Source organism: Hemitrygon akajei, chromosome 31, assembly GCF_048418815.1.
Source record: "Hemitrygon akajei chromosome 31, sHemAka1.3, whole genome shotgun sequence".
Classification (NCBI taxonomy): Eukaryota; Metazoa; Chordata; class Chondrichthyes; order Myliobatiformes; family Dasyatidae; genus Hemitrygon; species Hemitrygon akajei.
The window spans coordinates 31,276,049-31,302,316 of NC_133154.1; the positions used below are offsets into that span (position 1 = coordinate 31,276,049).

Sequence of the window (26,268 nt, forward strand, 5' to 3'; positions counted from 1 at the left end):
AGGGGCCACGTAAGTGGCAACAGTCTGCGGCATAAAAATAAGTTAACACTACTGAGTGTATTCATTCACAAGTCCGCTGGAGGCCGAAGGCAGAGTACGGTCTGTCCTGGGGTTGGAGGATTGTATATGTGCGTTGGTGGGAGAGAGGTTTGCAATGGGTTCTGTTTTCCTGTTGTTGTTTTGACACTTAGTATGTTCTGCTTTGTTGTATTGTTGTATTCTGCTGAACGTGGTGGGCATCTTGTGTTGGCACCAGAATGTGTGGCGACATTTGCGGGCTGCCCTCAACACATTCTTGGGTGTGTTGGTTGTTAACACCAACAATGCATTTCACTGTATGTTTCAATGCACATAATGAACTAAATCTGAATCTCTATTGACTATAATGACTACAAATGTAGAATCTTTAAACCATTTTTTCTTTTGTAAATACTTTTTACTTTGAATAAAGTTTAGTTTTAAGACAAAAACAAAATTTCTCTTTGACGCAGACCCTCTGTATTCAGAAGCTACAGTAGAGTTTGAATTGCTAGCTTGGCATTAAGCTCTCTTCTCACTACTGCCATCAGGAATGAGGTATCGGAGCCTCAAGTCCAATACCACTCGGTTGTAGAATAGTTATTACCCCTCAATCATCAGGCTCTTGAACCAAAAGGGATAACTTCACTCACCTCAACACTGAACTGATTCCACAACCTATGGAGAAACTGTGGATTTACTTTTAAGGACCCTACAACTCGTATTCAAAAGTTTAAAGGTTCATTTATTATCAAAGTATGCATCCCTGTACAACTCTGAGATTTGTCTTCTCCAGATGGCCACAAAACAAAGAAAGAACATGAAAATCGTTCAGCGAGAAACATCAGACCCACTCTCCTCCCCACACACAGAAGAACGGCATCCCAATCATCAATCCCCAACCCCCCCGCCCGCACAAAAGGGAACAGGAACGCCAACACCCCCCCCCACATATTGAACAAGAATATCAACCCCAAAACTCCTCCCGTGCACAACAAAATAGAAAAGAAACGGGTGAAAAAAAACCACACAGAATAAAAAAACTGTAAGTCTGGAAAAAAGTCCACAGTTCATAAACACATTTTTGATATTTATTGCTTATTTAATTATTATTCTCTTTTTTGCATTTACAGTTGGCCATCTTTTGTACGTTGGTAGGTTTTTCATGTGCGTTCTTCATTTATTCTATAATGTTTCTTTGTATTTACTGTGAATGCCCACAAGAAAATGGATTTTGGGGTAGTATATGGCGACATATATATGTACTTTGATCATAAATTTACTTTGTGTTGAAGAATTTTAAGCTTGTTATCTATGAAGATGGGGAATGCTGAACAAACATGAGCTTCTGCTCCTGATTAAAGACCACTTCTGTTTTTGATTAATCTGCACATTTTATTTTATGCTGTGACTTGAACTAGACGCTCTGTGTCGTAACTCATAATTAGTTCTGAGCAGACAAACATGGCATGTTGGGTTTTACAAAGCAATGCTGTAAGTCTGTTTGACCAGAATCAGTTTTATTTTCAATGATATATGTTGTGAAAATTGTTTTGAGTCAGTAGTACATTGGAATACATAAAATATATTATGAATTACAGTGAGAAAAATATTTATATCTTATTGTAATTTATTATATATTTTATACAAATAAATACATAAATAGGTTCTTTAAGGTTGTTATAGTGGGTGGGGGGGGGGGTTGTATGGTAGTGGAAATAAGCTCCCACTACCCTATTAAATGCTCCCAAATAACATGCATCTCAAATAAGCTCTGACAAGCAAGTCCAACTCCTGGCCTTCACGTGTGACTTTGCTACTAAGCCCAGAGAAGCTAGTTTTACTGACACAAAAAGGGGCAAAGGGGCACATATTATATAGAACAAATAGTGAGGACCATGGGTTCACGGTCCATTCAGAAATCTGTTGGCAGAGAAGCAGTCCCTAAAATTTTGAGTACATGTCTTTAGTATCCTGTACTTCCTCCCTGATAGTAGTAATAAGAAGGCCCGTCCTGGGTGGTGGGGGTCCTTAAAAACTTATGCTGCGTCTTTGAAACATCACCTTTTGAAACGGCCTTTGATGCCCGTGCCCGTGATAGAGTGGGCTGAGTTTACAATCCTCTGCAGCTTTTTCATGTGCATTGGCCCCTCAATACCAGGTGCTGATGCAATCAGTTAGAATGCTATCTGTGGTACATCTGTAGAAATTTGCTGGAGTCTTTAGTGACGTACCGAATCTCCTCAAACTCCAGGTCAAACCAGAAGTTACCAAGTTTTTAAAGTAGGCTGGTCTTACCTGGTAGAGCAGTGGATGGACAAAATAGGTGACTTTCCTCGCTCTCTGTTGGACCAGAATTCCTGGCAAAATGTTTTCCGTTGCTGAATTTAGAATAAGGTTTTTTTTTTGGTGACTGAATGTCAGCTTATCTTTTGTTCTCAGAAACTTCCCAGGCATTCACAGCTCCTCCTTTTTACACTATCAATGCAAAGAAGGAAAGTTTGGACTTAAGTCAGGGACAAACGCCCCTTTCAACCACATTAAATCTGGAATTGGAGGCGGGAGTCTAATGCAAGAAACAGGGTGTTCTGTCTTCTCACACCTGGTCACGCACTATCACCTGCCAGCTGGTACTCCTACCCCTCCTCCCCCACCCCCCCCACACACACAATCTTACTCTGGGTTCCTTGCCTTGCTTTCCAGTCTTGATGCAGAGTCTCAGCTCAAAGCACTGAATGTTTATTCCTTTCCATAGGTACTGCCTGATTGCTGACTTTCTCCTGCGTATGTGATATGTCCCTCTACCAATCGATAGGATTGTGACTGACCTGATGGAGTTCCAGATCACACAAAGACAGGCCCTTTGCCCCACCTGGACCATGTTGACCATCAATCAGCCCTGACTCTGCTCCCATGCTATTCCCACTTTACTAACAACTGCCCGCGCCCCCTCCCCAATTCAACCACTCACTCGTACACTGGAAGTCAATTTAACTTGGAGGAAGGCTTGCATGCGAGCCATGTGGGAATGGTGGGGAAGGGGATTGGTTATCTTGTCGGTGGGGGCTGGAGTCACACTGGAAGTGATGTCAGCAGCGTTGCCTGGAAGACTTGACGGGTGTTAAAGATTAGCTTCATCTGTCACACATACTTCGAAACATACAATGATGTGCATCGTTCTGCACCAATTACTAACACAGACTGAGGATGTGCTGGGGGTAGCCTGCAGGTGTTCCTTGCTTCAGGCACCAACGTTGCAGGCCCACGACATACTAACCCTAACCTGTACGTCTGTGTAATGTGGGAGGAAACTGGAGCACTGGGAAGAAACCCGCACGGTCACAGGGAGAATGTATGAGCTCCTTACAGTTAATGGGAGAGTTCAACCCTGATCGTCGGTGCTGTAAAACATTCTGTTAACTGCTACACTACTGTGTTGTGAACTGATAGCTGACCTGTTGCCTTCTTCTTTGATCCAGGGAGTGTGTTCCGGTCAAGTTCATTGCAGTATGAGCGCCAACCGAGAAAGCAAGGCATTGAAGGTAATGGTGGAACTTTTACTCAGCTGTGTCATTTGCCCCTGTGTAATTCTTCATTGTAATCTGGCATGTTGGAGCTCTGGTGGTGGGTTAACAGATTTTCCAGACTATTTCATTTTAATGCCCCAACACACCTTTTTTTAAGATGTTATAAAGTACAACAGTGGAGCTTTTTTTCCACTTGGACCACGGCCAGAGTACCAAGTCCGATAGTGCTCACCGATTTTTGATGAAGCTGTGGTAGTCTTTAGAGAGAATTTGGAAGAGTGCCCCTGGAAGGATTCCAGGAATGATGGTGAGAAGGGAGAAGCTGGGATCATTCTCCCTGGGGGAGAAAGCGTTGGAGAGGACAGTTGATGGAGGTGGACAAGATGCCAAAGGCTTTAGGGGGAGTAAACGAAGGGAAGATCTTCCATTAGTCAGAAAGGTTCATGGGCCAAAGGAAACAAGTCCAAGAGGGTATTAGTTTCCAGATGACAGAAAAATTTGGTGGTGTTGAGGTTAGTGTAGAAGGTAGAAGTAGGTTACAACAGGACATTGATAGGATGTGCAGCTGGGCTGAGAAGTGGCAGATGGAGTTCAATCTAGAAAAGTGTGAAGCCATTCACTTTGGAAGGCCAAACTTGAATGAAAGGTCCTTTGCAATGAGGAGGAACATAGGGATCTTGGGGTCCACGTCCATAGATCCCTCAGTGTTGCCGAGCAAGTTGAGAGGGTAGATATGTAGGTACAAGAAATGTTAGCCTTTATTGGTCGGCGAATTGAATTCAAGAATTGAGTTCAAGGTAATGTAGCTCTATAAAACTCTGGTCAGCAACACATGGAGTTTTGTGTTCAGTTCTGGTTGCCTCATTTAAGAATGTAGAAGCTTTGGAGAGGGTGCAGAGGAGTTTGCCAGGATGCTCCCTGGATTGGAGAACCTGTCATATGAGGAAAGGTTGAGCGAGCTCGTGATTTTCTCCCTGGAGCAAAGGAGGTTGAGAGGTGACTTGACAGAGGTGTATATGATATTTAGATCAAGTGGATAGCCAGAGACCTCTTCCCAGGGCAGAAATGGCTATTAAAAGGGGGCATAATTTTGGGGTGATTACAGAAATGTATAAAGGGGATGTCAGAGATATCGCCTAGAGGATGGTTTAGGTATGTGGAACATGCTGCCAGGTGTATTGTTAGAAGTAGATACATTAGAGATATTGAAGAGACACATGCAGGAAGGCAAAATGGAAGGCTATGGGCAATGTAGGAAGAAGAGTAAGATTGATTAAGGAGTGGGTTTATATAGGTCATCACAATGTTATTTTATTGTTCCATGTCACATATCTCATATTCATCTTCCTCACACTTCATCCTGACTGAGCTGCCCAATGCAGGTGTAAAAAAAAATGCCTCTGATATCTCTAAACTTTCCTCCACTTATTTTAAAAGGTTGCCTTTGGTAATGTCCATTGCTATCCTGGGGAAAAGATGCTGGCTGCCCACCCTATATATGCCGCTCGTAATTTTATACACCTCCGCCAAGTGTGTGAGGAAGCCCCTCAATAATTGCAGTGGTATACCAACCCGGAAGGCCATGTGTGGCAACAGTCCTATTGGTTTTAAGGAATGTGATAGAACATGACATAATGTTATTGACTATCAATGTAAGAATAAAAGACATTTGCATGTTTTCAATATTCAAGATTATTGTTATTCTTCAGCACACGAGTGTAAAGGAGAACAAAATGATTGTAACAGCATAAACACATAAATATAAAAACCAATCCTGTAAAACAGAATGATAAACTGACAAAGTGACTTGGCAAGAGGAACTCTTCTTAGAAGCAGCAAGGCACGTGGGAACACAATAGGGCAGTGACTGTGTCAGGGTAGGTGTGAGGCGTGGAGTGCAAGCATAAAAGAGCAGTGCATGTTCGGGTATGAAGGGTGCTCAGGGAGCTGTGGAGGTGGAGTGACTGATGTGGATCTGGTGGTGGTGGGCTGGGTTAATGGCTGGATGTGTTGTGCAGACTGGCTTGGGGTAAGTAACTGTTTTTGAGCCTGGTGGTCCTGGTGCAGATGCTATGTTCCTCTTCACTGATGGGACAAACAGTTCATGAGCAGGGCAGGTGGGGTCCTTAATGATATTGCTGATTTTTTTCTGGCCATCTTTCTGTATACATGTCCTCGATGGCCAGTAGGCTGATGCCAGCAATGCTTTGGGTAGTTTTAACTACCCTTTGTACAGCTAGAACAAGACTTGTTGCAATGAAGCTTTTTAAGGCATTGTAGAGAGTGCACTTGGAGTAGTTTGATTAGTTTGGGGCCCTTTAAGACCATAATATGCAAGATTTAGGAGAAGAATTAGGCCACTTGGAACTAAGGAAAATGTGCTGACGTCGGAGAGGGTTCAGAGGAGGTTCACAAGAATGATTGTGGGATGGAAAGGCTTAATAAATGAGTATTTGATGGCTCTGGGCCTGTACTTACTAGAGTTTAGAAGAATGGGGGTGGATTTCATTTAAACCTATCAAATATTGAAAGGTTTAGATGTGGAGAGGATGCTTCATCCAGTGAGGGAGTCTAGGACCAGAGGGCACAGTCCCAGAATACAAAGACCTTCATTTAAAACAGAGATGAAGGGGGATATCTTTAGCCGGAGTGTGGAGAATCTCTGGAATTCATTGCCACAGGCAGCTGTGGAGGCAAACTTATTGGGTACATTTAAAACAGAGTTTAATAGGCTTTTGGTTAGTAAGGACATCAAAGGTTATGGGGAGAAGGCAGAAAAATGGGGTTGAGAGGGATAATAAATTAGCCATGGTGGAATGGTAGACCAGACTCAATGTGACAAATGGCCAAATTTTGTGGCTATGTCTGATGGTATTACAGTATTGTACTATTGTTGATATTTTTATTAGGAATAAAGTTTATCTGACATATAAAAATACAGCTCTGCCAAGTCGCCTCTCACCCTCCTCAGTGTTGGTCAAGGAAACTATAGTTTTCCCCCCACTCCATTTCTATCAGATCTCCACCCAATCTCTAACACCCTAGAGAGAACAATCCAGGTCTGTCTAACCTCTCTCAGGATGTTCAAGTTCAAGTTTATTGTTATTTGATGAAGTTTAAGGTTCAAAGTGCATTTATTATCGAAGTGTGTCTACATTGTACAACCGTCAAATTCGTCTCCTTACAGGCAGCCACGAAACAAAGAAACTCAAAAGACCGTAGAATACCCAAAAAAAACCCAAATCATGTAAACAATAACCATGATCAAATAGCGTTCTGAACTGAAGTCTGTAAGGAGGGTCCCATAGTCCAGTGCAGAGACTCTCAATATGACATTTGGATTTTCAGAAGGCATTTGACAAAGTGCCACACATGAAGCTGCTTAACAAGATAAAACCCTGTGGCATTACGGGAAAGATACCGACATGGATAGAGAAATGGCTGTCAGGCAGGAGGCAGCACGTGGGAAATAATGGGGGCTTTTTCTGGTTGGCTGCCAGTGACTAGCGGTGTCACTCAGGGGCCAGTATTGGGACCGCTACTTTTCCCATCGTTTGCCAATGATTTGGATAATGGAGTTGATGGCTTTGTGGCTAAGTCTGCAGATGATGCAAAGATAGGTGGAGGGGTAGGTAGTGCTGAGGAAGCAATGCAATTAGACAAATTGGAAGAATGGGCAAAAAGGTGGCAGTGTTGAGAAATGTATGCTAATGCATTTTGGTAAAAGGAATTTTAGCGTGGACTATAATTTAAATGGGAAGAAGGTTCAAACATCAGAGATGCAGAGGGTCTTGGGAGTCCTCATGCAAGACTTCCAGAAGATTAATATACAGGCTAAGTCTCTGGTAAAGAAGGGAAATAAAATGTTGGCATTTATTTCAAGGGGAATAGAATATAAAAGCAAGGAGATAATGCTGAGCCTTTATAAACACTAATCAGCTGCACTTGGAGTATTGTCAGCAGTTTTGGACCTCAGGTCTCAGAAAGGATGTGTTGTCATTGGAGAGAGTCCAGAGGAGGTTCTCAAGGATGACTCCAGTAAAGAAGGGGTTAATATGGGTGGTGCATTTGGCAGTTTTAGAGCTGTACTCACTGAAATTCAGAAGAATGTGTGGGAATCTCTTTGAAATCGACTGAATGTTGAAAGGACTAGATAGGGTGGAAGAGAAGAGTGTGGTGGGGGTATCCAGACATAGGCACAACCTCAAAATTGAGGGGCAACCCTTTAGAACAGAGGTAAGGAGGAATTTTTTTAACCAGAGAGTAGAGAATCTGTGGAATGCTCTGCCACAGACTGCAGAGGAGGCCAAATCCGTGGGTATATTTAAGCTGGAAGTTGATCGTTTCCAGATCGGTCAGGGCATCAAAGGATATGGTGAGAAGGCAGGTGTATGGGGTTAAGTGGGATTCAGGATCAGCCATGATGGAATGATGAAGCAAACTTGATGGGCTGAATGGCCTAATTCTGCTCCTTTGTCTTAATGTCATGGAGCAGCAATCTGAATGAACCAGTCCATACCCTCGCCTCAAGCCTAATGCCCTGACCTTTTCAATCTGGTCCGGACCCTAAATCGATGCCTAAACAACAGATTTAATTGCCTTGAGCCACTCTGGGAGCAGGACCCTACCGCCACAATTCAATCTGTACCCGACCTTTGAACTTCGAACAGCTTGCTGTCCTAGTGATGACATCTCGTGGTGGTAGGGTATTCATTAGTTTCACAGCCTGAGGGAAGAAGCTGTTACCCAGTCTATCAGCCTAAGCTCTGATGTGCCTGGACCTTTTCCTGATGGTAGAGGGTCCAAGGGATTGTAGGATGGGTGATAGAGATCCTCAACAATGCTTCAGGCACTTAGTCACGTTCAAACACTTAGCCATTGTCCATTGCCTCTCATGCTTTGCAGATCAAGAGGGAGTCAGGTGAGAACACACCCGTGCTGCTGGACCAGGACCTGGTGTCGATGTCTGTGCGGGAGTTGAACCACCACCTGCGCGGCCTCTCCAAGGACGAGATCCTGAACCTGAAGCAGCGGCGACGGACCCTGAAGAACCGGGGTTACGCAGCCAGCTGCCGGGTGAAGAGGGTGACTCAGAAAGAGGAGCTGGAGCGTCAGAAGGCCGAGCTGGAGCAGGAAGTGGAGAAGCTTGCGGCGGAGAATGCCGACATGAAGACGGAGCTGGACGCGCTGCGCTCCAAGTACGAGGCCCTTCAGAGCTTTGCTAGGACGGTGGCGTGCGGACCCATTGCCCCCACGAAGGTCAACACGACCAGCGTGATCACCATCGTGAAGTCCTCCAACCTCTCCCGCTAGCACTGCCTCACCAGGGCCAGATTCAACAAGAGGGCCTCTGTCCTCGGGGTGGGGAATTTTCTTTGTTTTGGCTTGAAGGTAAGAATTCTGACAACGTCCAAGCCAAGGTTTACAAGGCACAAAAAAAAACTCTTCTCTTCTTTTCCCCAGGACGCACAATACCCCAGGAAGCCTTCTCGCGGAATAATTGAGGTGGGGAAGTACTTGTGGGGTTTGGTAGAGTTTTGGGGAGGGTTGGACGAGGGCGATCGCTGGAGAGAGTAAAGTGGCACGCACTTGGGCTGATCACTATTGTTAAGAGGCAGACCCTATCTAGCCTGCACCCCACAAATAAATCCATCCGGCTCCAGCTCTCCCTCAGCCCAAGTCGAAAATCAGAGCAATTGGAGAAAGGACAAGGCTGGACCTGTGCAGCTGATTGGGCGACAGTTGCAAAGGGGGGAGGTGATGGTGTGTGTGAAAAGCAGATGAGTGGATCAGTGAAATCCTGGCTCATTAGTAGCCTAAATCCATGAATCCATCTTCCCCCCCCATATCTATTGGTTGATATTTCTACCCTCCCCATCAGAAGGAAGTATGGACCACCCCATTTGTAGTCTCTGCCCAATCTGCTGTGCCTTTCCGGCACATTCCACCAAAGTATCCCGAGAAGGAGATATCCCACAGAACTAAGCACTGTTTCAATACCAGAACATCTGGATTACGAAGCACGACAAATGCTAATCATAGTGGCTATTTAAGGGAAAACTAAGTTTGAGCTCTAATTTAATGAAGTTGAGAAGTCTCTTCTGCTTATGGATTGTGTTTTAAAGTTCTCTTTATTTTTTTTAACCAGCAGCAGTGCCAGGTTTTATTTTGTTGCTGACAGGTGGGTGGTTACCATGGATACTGCCTAGTGGCTGGGCGATATAACACAGGGAAGGTTTTATTACAGATGTATCTTGCCGTTGAATGTCTTGTTCTATTTTCTCATGTGATACCTTTCTTTGTCTTAATTAACGGGACTCTATTTATGGAGTTATATATGTAAAACAGAAAAATCTATATAGATAATTGTGGTTGCTCGTTGCGCAAGAGTATTTATGACAGGAAGTGAAAACATCAGTTCTTCAGGGAGTTGAGCCACAAGTGAAGAGGTCAATTTGGGTTGATTCCAGTAAAACACAACTAAAATTTAAAGTTGGGTACATCTCGTGTTTATATCTTCACCGTGGATGCCAGGAAGCTGGGACGCATCACAGAAGTAGTTAATTTTAGAGTTTGTGGCTTGGAGCCAGTGCCACAAGTGGTGACTGGGTAGCTTTGTATTTTCCTCAAGAAGAGGAAAGTAGGAAGATTTTGAGAGTAAGATTTTCTTCTCAGACAAAATTCCAAACTCACTTGCGTCAGGGAAAGGTTTGGACAAGAACCTAGAACCAGTTGTCCTGAGGGAGGTGGAGGGGGTGACAATAGTTAACATTGCAGTGCAAAGTACTTTGGGGGTGGGGGGGGTGGCACATCGCTGTTACGGCACCTGCGATCTGGGTTCAATCCCACAACTCTCTATAAGGAGTTTGTATGTTCTCCCGGTGACCACACAGGTTTCCTCCAGGTGCACGTTTCCTCTCGCATTCAAAACGTCGTATGGGTTAGCAGATTGATTGCTCACGTGCGTGTAATCGGGCGGTGGAGGCTCACTGGGCCAGAAGGATCTGTCACCCCTGCTGCATCTCTAAATAAATTTAAAAGAAATAGCAACCAGGTAAAAATGGACCTGGAAAAAAATGAAACATTTTTGAGTGGCGAGAAGGCACAGAATATGAGAGGCAGCTGGATTGGTGATTGGTTTATTATGGTCACATATACTGAGATACAGTAAAAAGCCTTGTTTTGCCTGCCACCCAGACAGATCATTATAGACATCAATGAAGTATGGGAGAAAAAGTAAGAGCAGAATGCAGAATAACTATCTCTCTGTTGTTAATTTGGAGCCATGGTATTAATTGGGATGCTGTCCCTGTTGAAGGTTTTAGTGTTCTGGGACAATGCCTTAAGTGTGTGAATGTTTCACATGGAAAGGAGAGGTTAGACTCTCTCCTGGATCCCAAAATTCAACTGAGTAGCAAGCGGGGAGTGGTGTTTGAAGGAAACTGAATTCTGAGGCTTGGTGAGGCCAGTACTTGAAACGTCAAGAGCTGGTTGGGGTATAGAGCGAGAAGTTTTGAGCACGAGTGTGTTCTTAACTGCTGTCGGAAGAGCCAAAACTCTGATCTGGTAAAGCATCCAGATGCTAATGCACACCTTCTTTACAGCAGTTGTCCTGGGACAAACCACTAACTAATACCAGTATTTCTACTTGGAGGTAGTGTGCCAAACTTAATTTATATGGAACCGAGATCAGCCAAGTAAGGACACTAAGAGATAACAAATTCCTCCCTCACAAACAAGAGAAAATCTGCAGATGCTGGAAATCCAAAGCAACACACACGATATACTAGAGGAACTCAGCAGGTCAGGTAGCATCTATGGAAAAGAGTACAGTCGACGTTTTGGACCGAGACCCTTCAGCAGGACTATACTCTCTTCCATAGATGCTGTCTGGCTTGCTGAATTCTTCCCTCACCAGCTTTTGAAGAAATATTTCATACGCTGCTCCTTGTCTAACCTCGGTGTCTATTTTGTAGACCCTGACATAACAATAAAGCCAAAGTTGGTGGAGGAGATTGGTTAATGCAGTAGATTATCCTGGCCTGGAGTTGGTTGTTCTTATTGCCGAGATTTTGTTGAGTTCAGTTCTACTCAGATGAGCAAATGTGAGTGGGCAGTTCCCTGGACTTGCAATGTGACTTCATTCTGTTTGTTTTTTCGTCTTTTAGCCCAGTTATGTCAGACCACTAATTGTTGAGCTTTGGAGCAGGGGGCCTGGTCTAAGTTTCCATCTGAGCTGGTCTCACTTGGGAAGGTGGAGAGCAGTTGGATCTGGAAGCTGAAATAGAGGGAAATCTGAAGGAAAAAAGGGCAGGGGTCCACCTTGGCTCATCGGGGAAACACTTCAGAAACAGTGTTGTCAGTGGAGATGTTAATATATTTGTTCTTTCTAATTTTCATGAAGTGGCACAGTACCGTAACTTAAAACCATAAAACATTGGAGCAGAATTAGGCCATTTGGCCCAGTGAGTCTGCTCCGCCATTTCATCATGGCTGATCCATTTTTCCTCTCAGCCCCAATCTCCTGCCTTCTCCCCATAACCTTTGATGCCCTGACTAATCAAGAAACTATCAACCTTTGCCTAAAATATACCCAATGGCTTGGGCTCCACAGCTGTCTGTGGCAATGACCTCCATAGATTCTCCACTCTTTGGCTAGAGAACTAAAGAAATTTTTCCTTATCTCTTCTACAGGAACAGTTAGGAGACTGAGCCCTCTGGTCCTAGACTTCCCTATTGTATGAAATCTATCCTCTATCTAGGCCTTTCGATATTTGGCAGATTTCAGAGAAACCCCCCCCTCATTCTTCTAAACTCCAGCTAGTACAGGTGCACAGCCATCAAATGCCCCTCATAAAGAGCACAGCATAATAGGGCAGAAGATTTGCAGCAGTCTGTAATTTAAAGAACCTGCTTTCTTCCCCCACCACCCCCACCCTGCTCCACACAGCTTTGTAGAGAGCTGGTAAAATGTGTTGAGCGCTGATGTCCTTTTAGGTGGCAAGTGAGAGAGCCGGATTCCATCCCCTGCTTTCGCTCTCGACTCCGTGACTCCTGTGGTGCTTTCGATTAAAAACACGAGACTGACATTTCTGTAAGCAAGAGTTGCAAAGAGAGTTACCTAACCGTGAAGAATGCAGTGACACATGAAAAGTAAACAGCCCTCTGGGTCAAACACTAGCACTCCCAGAGAGAACACTGAGTGGAGCTAACGCCCTTTTATTACCCAATGAACAAAGTCCATGAACCCATTAACCGATCATGGATGTTGTGACCACAGTGTGGTCCATCGCTAGGAGAGGAGTCATTTACAGATGGGACATAAGTGATAAAGGGCTTGTGTGAACAACACCGTCTAGATTGGAGCTAACTGTACAGGCATACTCCAACCACTGGTCAACTTAAACAGAAGACAGTGCAAATTTTCCATTTGCCTGTGAATTTGTGTAGATTTAGGTGCAGGGCATCACTGGGGCTATTTTAGCCTTTCCTACTGTGATATTTGGCTTATGGGACCAAGACATTTGAGTGTAACATTACCAAGATCATGTGTCATACCACAAAACTTGTATTACCAGCAGGACAGCAGGAAACTTGTACCCGACAGAAAGAGTGCCTGAAACTAGGTGCAATTGGTCTAGGGGGATCTGAGAAAAGACATGTGCCACGCTTATGTAAGGTGTGTGTAAAGTTGCTAAGTGTTGGGGAATGTGTAAGAGGAGATATTGCATTGAAGAGCTAGCAGAAACAATATAGGAAACTTTTTACATAAATCTGGCCAGAAACCAGCGGAGCTGTGTCTGTGCAATCCTCCAACGCCACCCTGTTTTATGCTTGTGGGAGATGCAATATAGAGACTACAGATACTGGAATCTGGAGCAAATGGAGGAACTCAGTGGGTTAAGTAGAGTCTGTGGAGGGAAATGGGAAGTTGGTTTTTTCTTGACTTTAAATAGTCTCGGGTATAGATGAAGTCTCAGCCTAAAATGCCAAGGCTGGAGAATGGGGTTGAGAGGTATAATAAATCAGCCATGATGGAATGGTGGGGTGGACTCAATGGGATGAATGGCCTGCTGCTGCTCTTGTGTCTTCTCAGCTTATGAGATCCGTAAAGCACAGCCTGCGACAGTTGTGAAGGTAGACACTCTCACAACATTTAACAAGCGTCTGGATGAGTTTTTGAATCAGCAATGTGCAGATAGATGTGGATCGAGGGCACATGAAGGCTGGCATAACCGTGGTGCGGTGGAAGCCTTGTTTCCCTGCAGTTTGACTCTGATGTTCAATTTAAATGTACGTTAAAAGAGATCAGTGTCTTGAGGTCGTAACCGTTAGTTACACAATAATGACATCTCATTAAGTGACACCTCAGTTGGTATTCACAGCTTTAAGAGCAGTGCTGAGGGAAATCTGTGGTACTGGAGGGACTGCTTTTCGGTCTCAGGTTCTGGTCAGGCAAGGAAAAAGGTGGCAGATTATTCTGCCGCTCTGCTAGTCAACCAACAAATCCAACTGCCCCATCTCTTAGCACTTGGAAAATCAAAACAAACTGTGAAGACGGGAATTCTGAAAGTGGATTTTGCTGGAAAGCAACTGGTGCTGTGCTTGCCTTTGAGGGCCTCAGATTGTTGGGGATATTCTTTAGCTTGATCCAAGAATCTGGCAAAGGGGCGAAGTTTGTCCTTGATCCGTTGAATGCAAGGTTATGGCAATGCTACGCTTACTTCTGCGGTTCAGCGTAGAAGATTAGCAACAGATTTTTATACTAAATCTCACACTGTTCTGAAAGTAAAGAGCTGCTCTGTTGCACTATGTTCCAGACGCTAAACTTTTAAAATAAAAAGTGAGCAACAGACTAATCAGTTTGATTCTTTGAACTCCTTGTTAAAGGCCAAAGGAGATTTAGTAAAATCAGTGCTTCCGAATACTGAAGTCATGAAAACAGCACAATGACACATCAATTTTGTAAACTGATTTTTAAAAAAAATTTGATACTTGGAAGTGAATTTTTGAGCGGATGTACTTGAACACTAAACAGGATGGACTGGGCAAAATATTATCCTTGGATTGGGATTAGACACCACAGTGTTATGCCTGGCAAAGGAGTTATGTATAAATATGTGGAATTAGGCAGGAAAAGTTTTATATTGGAATTCTGTAATTGTTGTGTGTACTTCAAAGGGTGAGTGGGTGTGAGGAAGTTATGCAGTTGAGGCAGACTGGGAGGGAAGTAGTAACAGATAAAGATGAGATCAATTAGTTATTTAGGAATGTTAATTCAATCAGTTGGGTAATTTTCTTTATAGGATGAGGCCGGAGAACATGGTTGAGAGGGATAATAAATCAGCCATGATTGAGTGGTAGAGCAGACCATTCAACCATTCTACGCGCTCATCAAACAATCCTGGAACTCTCGAGAGCTTAAAAGCAATGATCGATGTTTCTGACTACATACAGTGATACCTCTCACACACAGTAGCTGCATCTTAAAATAGCTAGGGTCAAGAATGTGAGGCGGTGTTTGCTTTAATTTTTTGGAACTGGACGAAGACAGAGTTTGTAAATGCTACTCTTATAAATAATGTCTTTTATACACTGCATAAGCACACAGAATGGAATACATTATCAAGCAGTTGACTATTCCTTTCAGGCTGTCAGCTGCAGTGATTAAAAAGCCTCCCGGAAAGATGGATGCCATCAATACCATTTCATTGTCGGGTGTTATCATGAGAGCATTGCAATGTTGCTGGAGGTTAATTTTCATAAGATTGCCCCAGCCTTTGCTCTTTCCAAAGCACAATGTGATCTCTTGGGTATTTTCTTACAGGTCATTTCTTCTCCCCCGTGTGTCTGTCTGTGTGTGTGTGTGTGTGTGTGTGTGTCTCTCTCTCTCTCTCTCACCCCCTCTCTCTCCCTCTCCCCCTCTCTCCCTGTGTCACACCAGTGGTGTGCAGAAGAGCATTTCTGCATGCACAGCACCTCAAACCTTGAGGTGGGTGGGCTACAGCAGCTTGACAGCCAGATTTTGTTTGCTACCATCCAGACAGATCACGGCGTGCGTAATTATACTGAGGTAGTAAACAGAAAACACAAAAAAACCTCCCCTGCTCTCTGGAAGGAGTTTCTACCTTCTCCCCGTGTCCTTGTGGGTTTCCTCCAGATGCTTCAGTTTCCTTCACATCGCAAACACCTAAGGGTTAGTATGTTTAATAGGGTGGCGCAGGCTTGTTTGGCCAGAAGTACCTGTTACCATGCTCGTTCCTTAATAAATAAATAAATAAGAATGCAGAATACAAACACGAGATGTTTAAATATTGGACAACACATACAAAATGCTAGAGGAGCAAAGTGCCGGGCAGCATCCACGGAGAGGAATAAACAAGCCATCTTTTGGACCAAGACCTTTCATCAGAACTGGAAAAGAAGGAGGAAGCCCTTTCCGGTTCTGATGAAGGGTGTTGGTCTGAAACGTTGACTGTTCTTTCCTCTCCATAGATGCTGCCTGGTCTGCTGAGTTCCTTCAGCATTTTGGGATAGAATGCAGAATAATAAGGGTCATGTTATGTTACCAGAAAGTGCAAGGGTCACGACGTATGTTGATTGAGAGATCAAGAGTTCATCTTTATTGAATGAGAGGTCAGTTCAGGAAATGTAGTTGAGGGTGGATGCAAGTGGAATAGAAAGAGAGGAGGATGTGCAAAAAAGGCATTGACCGCGGAAGTCAGGTGCTGATTATATCGGAAGGGTGTGGAACCACAGGCAAATCGATAAACTTGGTGGAGAGGGAGAACGCTGAATTAATAAGAGGAACGTTTCCTGTTTATTTCCTGGAATTTGGTGCAGTGAGCCCCTCTGTGGGCCAGGGTCAACCCATGTTGCATCCCAGCTGCCTGATAATACGCAAGCCAGTAAACAAGCCTCGACAGTGCAACACGGCAAGCAAGCTGGTGCCCATGTAGCTGCTGATCCCAAAGCAATGGCAGACACCAGTACGGTTTGGCATGTTGCAAGAGTTTCCAGTCAGCCTTGAACCCAACATAAGGCTCCAGATCCAGATTTTTTTCTCGGGATTTACTCCAGAAGCCTTGCCCATGAGTGGCTATAGCTGCAAGGCAGCGGAGGTTTGAGATCAGAGTTTTCCTTCTCCTAGATGAGCTCCCAGTTCTGCCTGACGAGCACCATCTGCCTGAAGTGACTGGTGTTAAGGCGCATTTGCCCATCCAATTCCCCTTGGATCGGCACTTAAGGGAAATCAGATGAGTGGATTGTTCTGTGTAGGCTGGATGGATAGAGAAATGTTTTGTGTAAGATTTGTTTTATTAATTTATTTATTGAGATACAATGCAAAACAGGTCCTTCCTGCCCTTCAAGCCACGCCACCCAGCAATCCCCTGACTTAATCCTAGCCTAATCACGAGGCAATTTACAATGACTAATCAGCCTACCAACCAGTGCGTCTTTGGACTGTGGGAGAAAACTGGAGCACCCAGCGGAAATCCATATGTTCACGGGAAGAATGTACAAACTTATTGGATTTAATATTGGTACGGTTAAAATTCTTGAGCCGACTTCATTGAAGGAGAGTCAAAAATTGTCAGAGGGCAAAGAACTAGAAAACCAAACGCAGTGCTCCTGGAGAAAAGAGGTGATTGTTTGAGAATGGGATGAAGCAGTATTGGGTCCCACAAGGCCAAAATCATTGAGATGAGATTGACAAACCTGGATGAGGAAGTGTGGCCACGACTATCAGGTGATCCTTTCACAAAGCAAGAGGCACTTCCCAGATTAACTGGGTCTCTGCCTTTCTTTGGCCTGTAATCTGAAAGGATGAATCACTGGAAGATTTGAGGTGGGCGTTAAGGGACTTTACATTTAGAATGTTCAGCTACAAGTTCATTCTGACAAAAAAACGGCTGTTTCTCTCTCTCTCTCACTCACTCTCTCTCACTCTCACTCACTCACTCATATATAGACTCTATCACACATACTACCAGTTCAACAAGTGACCAATAAATTGTCACAACACTGAAAGAACTCAGAAGATCAGTCCAGATGAAGGGTCTCAATGTGAAACATGTCAACTGTCCTTCTCCCTCCATAGATGCTTCCTGAACCGTTGACTTCCTCCCAGCACTTTTGTGTGTTGCTTCAGATTTCAGCAGTCTCTTGTGTCTCTAGAAAGTTTGTCATTAGTCCTCCTTGGCTGTGAATTCACCTATTCTTGGGTTTCTTCATACCCCGCTTTTGTGGGGGATGGAGGAGGTGGAGGGGGGGGTTCAATAATCTGCTTGCCAATTCCCCCAGCCAAAACAACTCCACTCAAGGGCTCTAAGACCCACACTTGCCACGTTACTAAGTAACATCACCCAGTGGATTGCTTGAGTTATTTTAACAGCCTTCCCACATCCTGTAAAACATGAGTAGGATATGTGGTTTAACAGTAGCATCCGTCTGCCTATTTTTTTTTAACCATGGTGGTCAGCGCATTACGTCACACAGACACATGCACCTCTCCGCAACCTGACATCAGAAGCATGACTGAAACTGCTTAAAAATAAAATGTTCAAATTAATATTGTTTCCAACACCCCTAACACTAGAAGATGCAGGTTTAATTAGAGCTTAATGGATAAATGTTATAGACTTTGGGCTCTGGGTTACGAGACGTTACCTCCATGTTAGCAACACAATCAGAATATTGGAGGAACTCAGCAAGTCAGGCGGCCTCTATGGAGGGGATTAAGTTAATGTTTACGGCCGAGACCATTCATGAAACATTCCGGCCCAAAACGTCAACTGTGTACTCCTCTGCAGCTCGTTCTGCACTCGAGTGAAGAAGTTCTGCCTCATGTTCCCCTCAAACATTTCACTTTTCAACCTTAACCCCTAATTATCAGATCTAGTTTCAACCAACCACAGTGGTTCTATCCTATCTATATGCCTCAATAACAGTTACCATTTTCACCATTCAGTTTGAACCAATTAGCATAGCCCTACTCACTACCTCCATGTAGCAACTCCTGATGGAAGGTCTTAGCTCAAAACAGTAACTGTGTACTATCTAACTTGTTCAGTTCCTCCAACATTTTGTGTGCATTGCTCAAGATTTCCAGCTTCTGTAGAATCTCTTGTGTTTAGCTCCATATTAGCTGCTGGCTTGTAAAGTTGCAGTTGTGCAAGAAATCGTGCAGTTAAACCAAGGGCGGTTATTTACCCAGAATACTTAACAGACAAAGATTTTTTTTTAACCTCCCACTTCCTGCACCATCTCTAGAGCACAAGCACAGATGAATTTGCCTTTGTGGCCCAAAGGACGAATGACAATTTTCCTTCTCTCCCATGTCTTGGCTTCAGGGGGCCTCAGCAAGTGGAGGCACTTTCCTCGACCCTCCTCTTGCATTGGCAAGTGTCTCCATCCTCAATATTCTCCCTCCTTTCTCCCACTCCCCTGGAATGAAAGGGTTTGATAGCTCTGAGCCTGTACTAGCTGAAAATGAGAAGAATGGGGGTGAGGGGTCTCATTGAAACCTATTGAATATTGAAAGACCTAGATAGAGTGGATATGGAGAGGATGTTTCCTACAGTTGGGGGGTGGGGGGGGGCTGGGGCGATAGGTCTGGGATCAGAGGGCACAGCCTCAGCATAGAGTGGCATCCAGTAGAACTGTGATGGGGAGTAATCTCTTCAGGTGGTGAATCTGTGAAAGTTATTACCACAGATGGCTGTGGAGGCCAAGTCATTGAGTACATCTAATGCAGAGGTTGCTAAATTCCTGATTGGAATGGAGAGAAGACCCTATGGGCCAAGTGGCCTAAGTCTGTTCCAATGCCTTATCTGCCAAATTTAGTTTGAACTTTAAAGCGGCACTACAACACAGCAGCTGCATAGCGTGTCCGAGGGTTCGGGTTCAATCTGGTCCATCTTGACCCAACACATTCTCTCCAGGACATGAGATTACCTCGAGTTGCTCAAATTTCCTCCCACATCCCAGGGAGGGCTTCATTTCTTGACTCTAGGTAAATAGTAATGAGGATGAAAGTGTAGTTGATGGGCATGTAAATTGAGAAGAGAAGTAAGGGTGGGAGAATGGTATCAGTGGATTGCTCTACAGGGATCTAGCATGGACATAATGCGCCAAATGGTATCCTGCTGTATCATTACAAGATAATATACCTGCCAAGAGCCTATCTGAAGTTGGGGAGAGAGGAAATAGCTAAGTAATGAAGATTGGATAGAACTATGACTCTTCCCTTAGGAAGGGTCTGCATTCTAATTGCAAAGAAATATCTTTTTTTTAGAAGACACGTGGTATTTATAAGCAGAGGTATAAATTATATTTAACCATAAGACTGACTAACACACTCATGCTTTCCTTCCTCTGGGAAGGGGTAGTTGGGAGTAAGTTGTATTGTAGGGTTTGTAAAGGACCAGATGGGTATGTTTGAGGTCTCCCATGGATACAGTGGTAGTTAGATCAAATTTTTGACTGGTGACTTAAGGCGCTGCTCTGAGAACTGATTTTATTATTTATTGCATAAATTATTTCATTTTTTTCTGTCCTATAAAACTTGTTTGTAGATATTAAAGATGTACTTTTTATATTATATGACCATGTCTCTAAAAAAAAATCCACATATTTATTTCTTTGTAAAATTAATGTACCTTGATGCATTTATTTTGTATACTGTACCAATAAAGACATTTTTCCATATGTTGTGTCTTCATTTTAATTTGGTGCTGTGTCAGATTGAGGCAAATTGTCCATTGGTAAATGTACGCTTTCCACAGTTTATAGTGAGCAGAAGCTTTCTCGCGCTAGAAACCATCTGCTGGAGGAACTCAGCAGGTTGAGCAGCATCTGTGGGGCTAAAAGAATTCTCAACATTTCGAGTCAAAACCCCAACCCCTGCCTCCAGATGCTGCTTGACCCACTGAGTTCTTTAGAAAATAGAACGTAGGTCATTGGGCCCATGATGTTCAGATTCCCATTCATTTATTTAGAATAAAACATAAGCTGTACGGTGTTCTGTCGACCATTTACTCCATGATCAATCTAACCCTTCACTTGACAAAGTCCATAACCCTCCATTTTTTCTTTCACGCGTATGCTTATCTAAGAATCTCTTACATATCCCTAATTTAATCTCCCACCACTCCTGGCAGTGCATTCCAGCCATTTACCACTATGTAAAATAATAATAATACCTCTGTCATCTGCCCTAAATTTTCCTCAACTGCCCTTAAAAAGATGTCCTTTCATTTTAGCCATTGCCACCCTCTGGGGGAAAAGGCACTGGCTGTCAACAGTATACAGGACTCTGCAAAAATTTTAGATCCCAAGATTTTTGCACAGTATTGTAGTAATTTCATGACATATGAGTGAAAATCATGACATATGAGTGAAAATTAGATTCTGATATGGATCTCTAATGTGGTTGAGAGTGAGAGAGGGCAGGGTACTGTATATGCCTCATAGTCTCTGAACTATTTGGTGTAATCACGAAAATGCTCCCATAACTCTGTTTATCAGGTGGGATGCAGCAGATGTTTAATTTAAAGCAATATCTGTCATGGAGAACATTTAGAACCAAAATATCATATGGATGGTGTCTTGCAACCCCATTTTTTAAAACTTCTTCCAATGCCTGTGCAGTCATCAAGAATCAGCTCAGAGATGAACAGAATTTGATTCCTGTAGGCCTATAAAAGATTGTCCACAAAAATTCCACAAATTCACAGATTGGCACTGGCTCATGGTTCGCCTTCTGAATTCAGATGTTGTAAAGCTAAACCAGCACACCTTTGTCAAGAATATTTAAAACATTGTGGTAAGTTCTTTGAGGACATTCATTTTCCTTTTCATCTTCCTCCTCTTTCTCAGTGTTATTATCATGAGGAATATACAGCAATACTCTTTTCTCCAGAATTCCAAGAGTGGACTTGTTACAATAAAGAGATATTCCCAGTCCTCCAATTCACCTTTCTTGGATCTTCTATTTATACAGGTTTATTGATGTTCACATTATGATCATGTTTACAGTTCTCCTCTGTTTTCTGGAGCTGCTTCTTCACCAACTTGTGCTGATTCTTCTGTCCTATCTTCACACTCCATTTCATCACCCAGGAGGCGGGGAAGATCCAAGCTCCCCATTATCATCAGGGGTCACACACTAAGTAATTAGAGTTAGCAATTATTGAACACAGGACATATCTAAGTGTGAGAAAAATGGAGGATATGGATATTGTGTACACAGAGGAGATTAGTTAGTTATTTGAAAACTATTTAATTGGCTCGGCACAACATTGTGTGCTGAAGTCCTTTTCCTGTGATGTACGGTTCTATGTCCTATACAGACTTTCAAGAGATATTTAGATAGGCACAAGAATGTAACACAGACATGAGTTGTGAATGCAGAGATTCACCAGAAATACAATTACAAATCACAAGAATATTGACATCTAATAAAAATTGATGATAAGAAAATATGGATAGCACACCTAAGTTCCTGATTATCATTATATGATGCCAAATTCAGACTTTCAGGTACTATATTTGCATTATCACAAAAGACAAAGGACAGAAAGTTGCTGCACAAATGAGAACAAATGAAAAGATCAAAGTTCAAAGCAAATTTATTTACAAAGTACATAAATGTCACTATATACAACCCTGAGATTCATTTTCTTGTGGGCATACTCAATCTATAGAATAATAATAACCATAACAAATCAGTGAAATACTGCACAAACTTGGGTGTTTAACCAAGTGAGTTAAAGACAACAACCCGTACAAATACAAAAATAAAGCAAGAATAATAAATAAGCAATAAATATTGATAACGTGAGATGCACCCTTAAAAGTGAGTTCATTGGTTGTGGGAACCTTTCAACGGTGGGGCAACCCTTTAGTTCAATAGCCTGATAGTTGAAGGGTAGTAACTGTTCTTGAACTTGATAGTGTGAGCCCTGAGGCCCTTGTACTTTCTTCCTGTCAGCAGCAATGAGAAGAAGGCACGGACTGGGTGGTGGGGGACTCTGATGATGGATGCTGCTTTCCTGTGATAGCATTTCATGTAGATGTGCTCAATGGTGGGAGGGCTTTATGCATGATGGACTGGGCCGTATCCACTACTTTTTGTAAGATTTTCCATTCATGTGCTCTGGTGTTTCCATACTGGTCTGTAATGCAGATGCAGCCAGTCGAAATACTCTCCACTACCATCTATAGAAGTTTGTGAAAGTTTCCGATGTCATTGTTGGAGTGGCCATGTCTGAGTGTGCCAGTGACAGAGTAGGAAGGCTTTGGATTAACAGGCTTAAGTGTGAACAGTTAAAAAGTGGCAAGCATTTTTTTAGTACGGAGTAGTCTAGATGGAATGCTCCTCCTGTCAGATGTGGGAATTCAGGATACCTGACACCCGACTTCAGTTCCTGATTGACTGGGTCAAGGAGTGGAAGCTGGAGATGGATGTGCTGAGGATCATTTGGGAGGCTGAAGATATTACAGATGAAACTTCTGAGGAGGTGGTCACTCCCAGAGTACAAGATTCAGACAGCAGTTGGGTGACCATCGGGGAGGGAAGAAGTCAGTGCGGGGTTCCCCTGTGGCCATTCCCCTCAGCAACACATGTACCTCTTTGGATACTGCTGAAGGGGGGATGATCCATCAGGGTACAGCAGTGGCAGCGAGGCTGGTGGCACTGTTGCCAGCTCTGAGTCAGGCAGTGTGGTAGTTATAGAGAACTCAGTAGTTAGGGGGACAGAAAGGAGATTCTGTGGCCGCAGAAGAGACACAGGATGGTGTATTGCTTCCTGGGTGCTAGGGTCCAGGATGTATCGGAGCGGCTGCAGGATATTCTCAAGGGAGAGGATGAACAGCCAGAGCTCATGGTGCATATTGGCATCCATGACATGGGCAGAAAAGGGAAAGGAGTCCTACTCAATGAGTATATACAGTCAGGATTAAGGAAGAAGAGAAGGGCCGCCAAAGCATTAATCTCCGGATTGCTCCTGGTGTTATGGGCTAGTGCAGGCAAGAATGGGGTGATAGCACAGATTAATGAGTGATTGAGGAGATGGTGCAGGGGACGGGGTTTCAAGTTCTTAGATCATTGGAACCTTTTCTGCGGAAGGGGTGACCCACATAAGAGGGACTGGTTGCATCTGAGCTGGAGGGAAGCCAATATCCTGGCCGGGACGTTTGCTGACGCGACTTGGGAGATTTTAAGCTAGTTTCACAGGGGGCTGGAAACTGGAGCACCAGGTCAGTAAGGGAAGGATTTGAACCAGAAGGTAGATGTCAGGGAAGGTTGTAGAGTCATAGAGAAGTATAGCACAGAAACAGACACTTGGGCCCACTTAGTCCATGCCAAAACCATTTAAACTGTGACTCCCATCGATCTGCACTGGGACCATAGCCCGCCATACCTGTCCAAACTTCTCTGAAATGTTGAAATCTGGCTTCCATGCACCACTTGTGCTGGCAGCTCATTCTACACTCTCATGACCCTCTGACTGAAGAAGTTTCCCTTCATGTTCCCCTTAAACTTCTCACCTTTCTCCTTTAACCCATGACCTCTGGTTGTAGTCCCACCCAACCTCCAAGGAAAAAGCCTGCTTGCATTTACCCTATCTATATCCCTCATAATTTTGTATGCCTCTATCAAATCTTCTCTCAATCTTCTTTGTTCTACAGAATATAATTCTAACCTATTCACTTTTTCCTAATAATTCAGGTCCTCCAGACCCGGCAACATCCTTGTAAATTTTCTCTGTAGTCTTACAACCTTGTTTACATCCTTCCTGTAGGGCTGACCAAAACTGTACACAATATCCTAATTTGGCCTCACTAACGTCTTATACAACTTCAACAATACATCCCATCTCCTCCACTCAATATATTGATTTATGAAGACCAATGTGCTAAAATTCTTTTACGACCCTATCTACCTGTGACACCACTTTCAATGAATTATTTACCTGTATTCCCAGATCCCTTTGTTCTACCACATTCTTCAGAGCCCGAACGTTCACTGTGTAAGGCCTATTCTGGTTATCCCACCGAAGTACAAAACCATCAAGTTCCATCTGCCATTTTTCAGCCCATTTTTCCAGCTGATGTAGATCCCTCTGCAAGCCACGACAGTCTTCCTCACTGTCCACGAACCCACAAACCTGGGGTCATCTGCAGACCTGCTGATCTGATTAACTACATTATCATCCAGATCACTGACATTGATGACAAACAACAAAGGGCCCAGCACAGGCCTCCAGTCAGAGAGGGAACCCTCTACTACCACTCTCTGGCTTCTCCCTCAAAGCCAATGCCTAATCCAATTTACTACCTCATCCTGAATGCCAAACAACTGAACATTCTTGACCAGCCTCCCACGTGGGAACTTAAAGTCCATGTAGACAACATCCACTGCTTTGCCTTCATCCACCTTCCTCAAAAAACTCCATAAGATTGGTTAGACATGATCTACCACACACAAAGCCATGCTGACTATCATTAATCAGTTCATGTTTATCCAAATACTTATCTATCCGATCCCTTAGAATACTTTCCAGTATCTTTCACACAACTGATGTCAGATTCACCAGCCTATAATTTCCTGGTTCCTGTTTAGAGCATTTTTAAACAGTGGGACACCATTAACTATCCTCCAATCCTCTGGTACCTCTCCTGTCACTAAGGATGTTTTAAATATCCCTGCTAGGGCCCCAGAAATTTCTGCACTTGCCTCCCATAGGGTCTAAGGGAACACCTAGTAAGGCCCTGGGAATTTATCCACTCTGATTTCCTTCAGGATGGTGAACATCTCCTCCTCTGTTATCTGCACAGGGTCCATGAAATTGATGCCACTTTGCCTCGCTTCTGTAGACTCTGTATTCATCTCCCGAGTAAATACAGATGCAAAGAATGCATTTAAGGTCTCCCTCATCTGTCCTGGCTTCAAACATGGATTACCATTCTGGTCTTCCAGAGGACCAGTTTAGCCCCTTGCAATCCTTTTCCTCTTCATATATCTGTAGAATCCATTAGGATTCTCCTTCACCTTGCCTGCTAGAGAACTTCATGCCTTCTTTTTGCCTTTTTAATTTCTTTCTTAAGTGTTCTCTTGCATTTCTTGTACTTCATAAAGCACCTTATTTGTTCCTACCTGCCTATGCCTGCTATGCTCTTCCTTTTCTCTCTTAACCAGGGCTTCAATATTGCTTGAAAACCAAAGTTTCCTACATTTTTATTCTGACAGGCACAAACAAATCTTGTATTCCCAAAATTTCATTTTTGAAAACCTCCCACTTTCCAAGTACCCCTTTGCCAGAAAACAGCCTGTCCTAACCCACACTTGCCGATCATTTCTGATACCTTAAAAATTGGCCTTTCTCCAATTTAAAATCTCAACCCGCAGACCAGACCTATCTCTTTGCACATTTACTTTGAAACTAATGGCATTGTGGTCAATAGATGCAAATTGTTCCCCTACACAAACTTCTATCACCTGCCCTGTCACATTCCCTAAAAGCAGATCCAGTATTGCACACCCTCTCACTGGGACTTGCGTCTACAGCTGGAGGAAACTTTCCCGAACACATTTGACAACCTCTATCCTATCTAGTCCTTTTACAGTGTAGGATTTCAGTCAATATGTGGAAATTCAAAATCATCTACAATAACAATCTTATGTTTTTACAACAGTCTGCAATCTCTTCACAAATTT

General features: G+C 43.5%; 1 protein-coding gene across 1 annotated transcript in view; it reads left to right on the forward strand.

The window, feature by feature from the left end:
* LOC140719078 (transcription factor MafK-like) overlaps window positions 1-20,255 on the forward strand; it is a 58,755-nt gene extending 38,500 nt beyond the window's left edge. Inside the window, exons 3-4 of the mRNA XM_073033454.1 lie at window positions 3,498-3,560; window positions 8,451-20,255. Of these exons, the coding sequence (XP_072889555.1) occupies window positions 3,528-3,560; window positions 8,451-8,858 (441 nt within the window). The 5' untranslated portion in view covers window positions 3,498-3,527 and the 3' untranslated portion in view covers window positions 8,859-20,255. The remainder of the gene's footprint in view (window positions 1-3,497; window positions 3,561-8,450) is intronic.
* The last annotated feature ends 6,013 nt before the right edge of the window (window positions 20,256-26,268 follow it).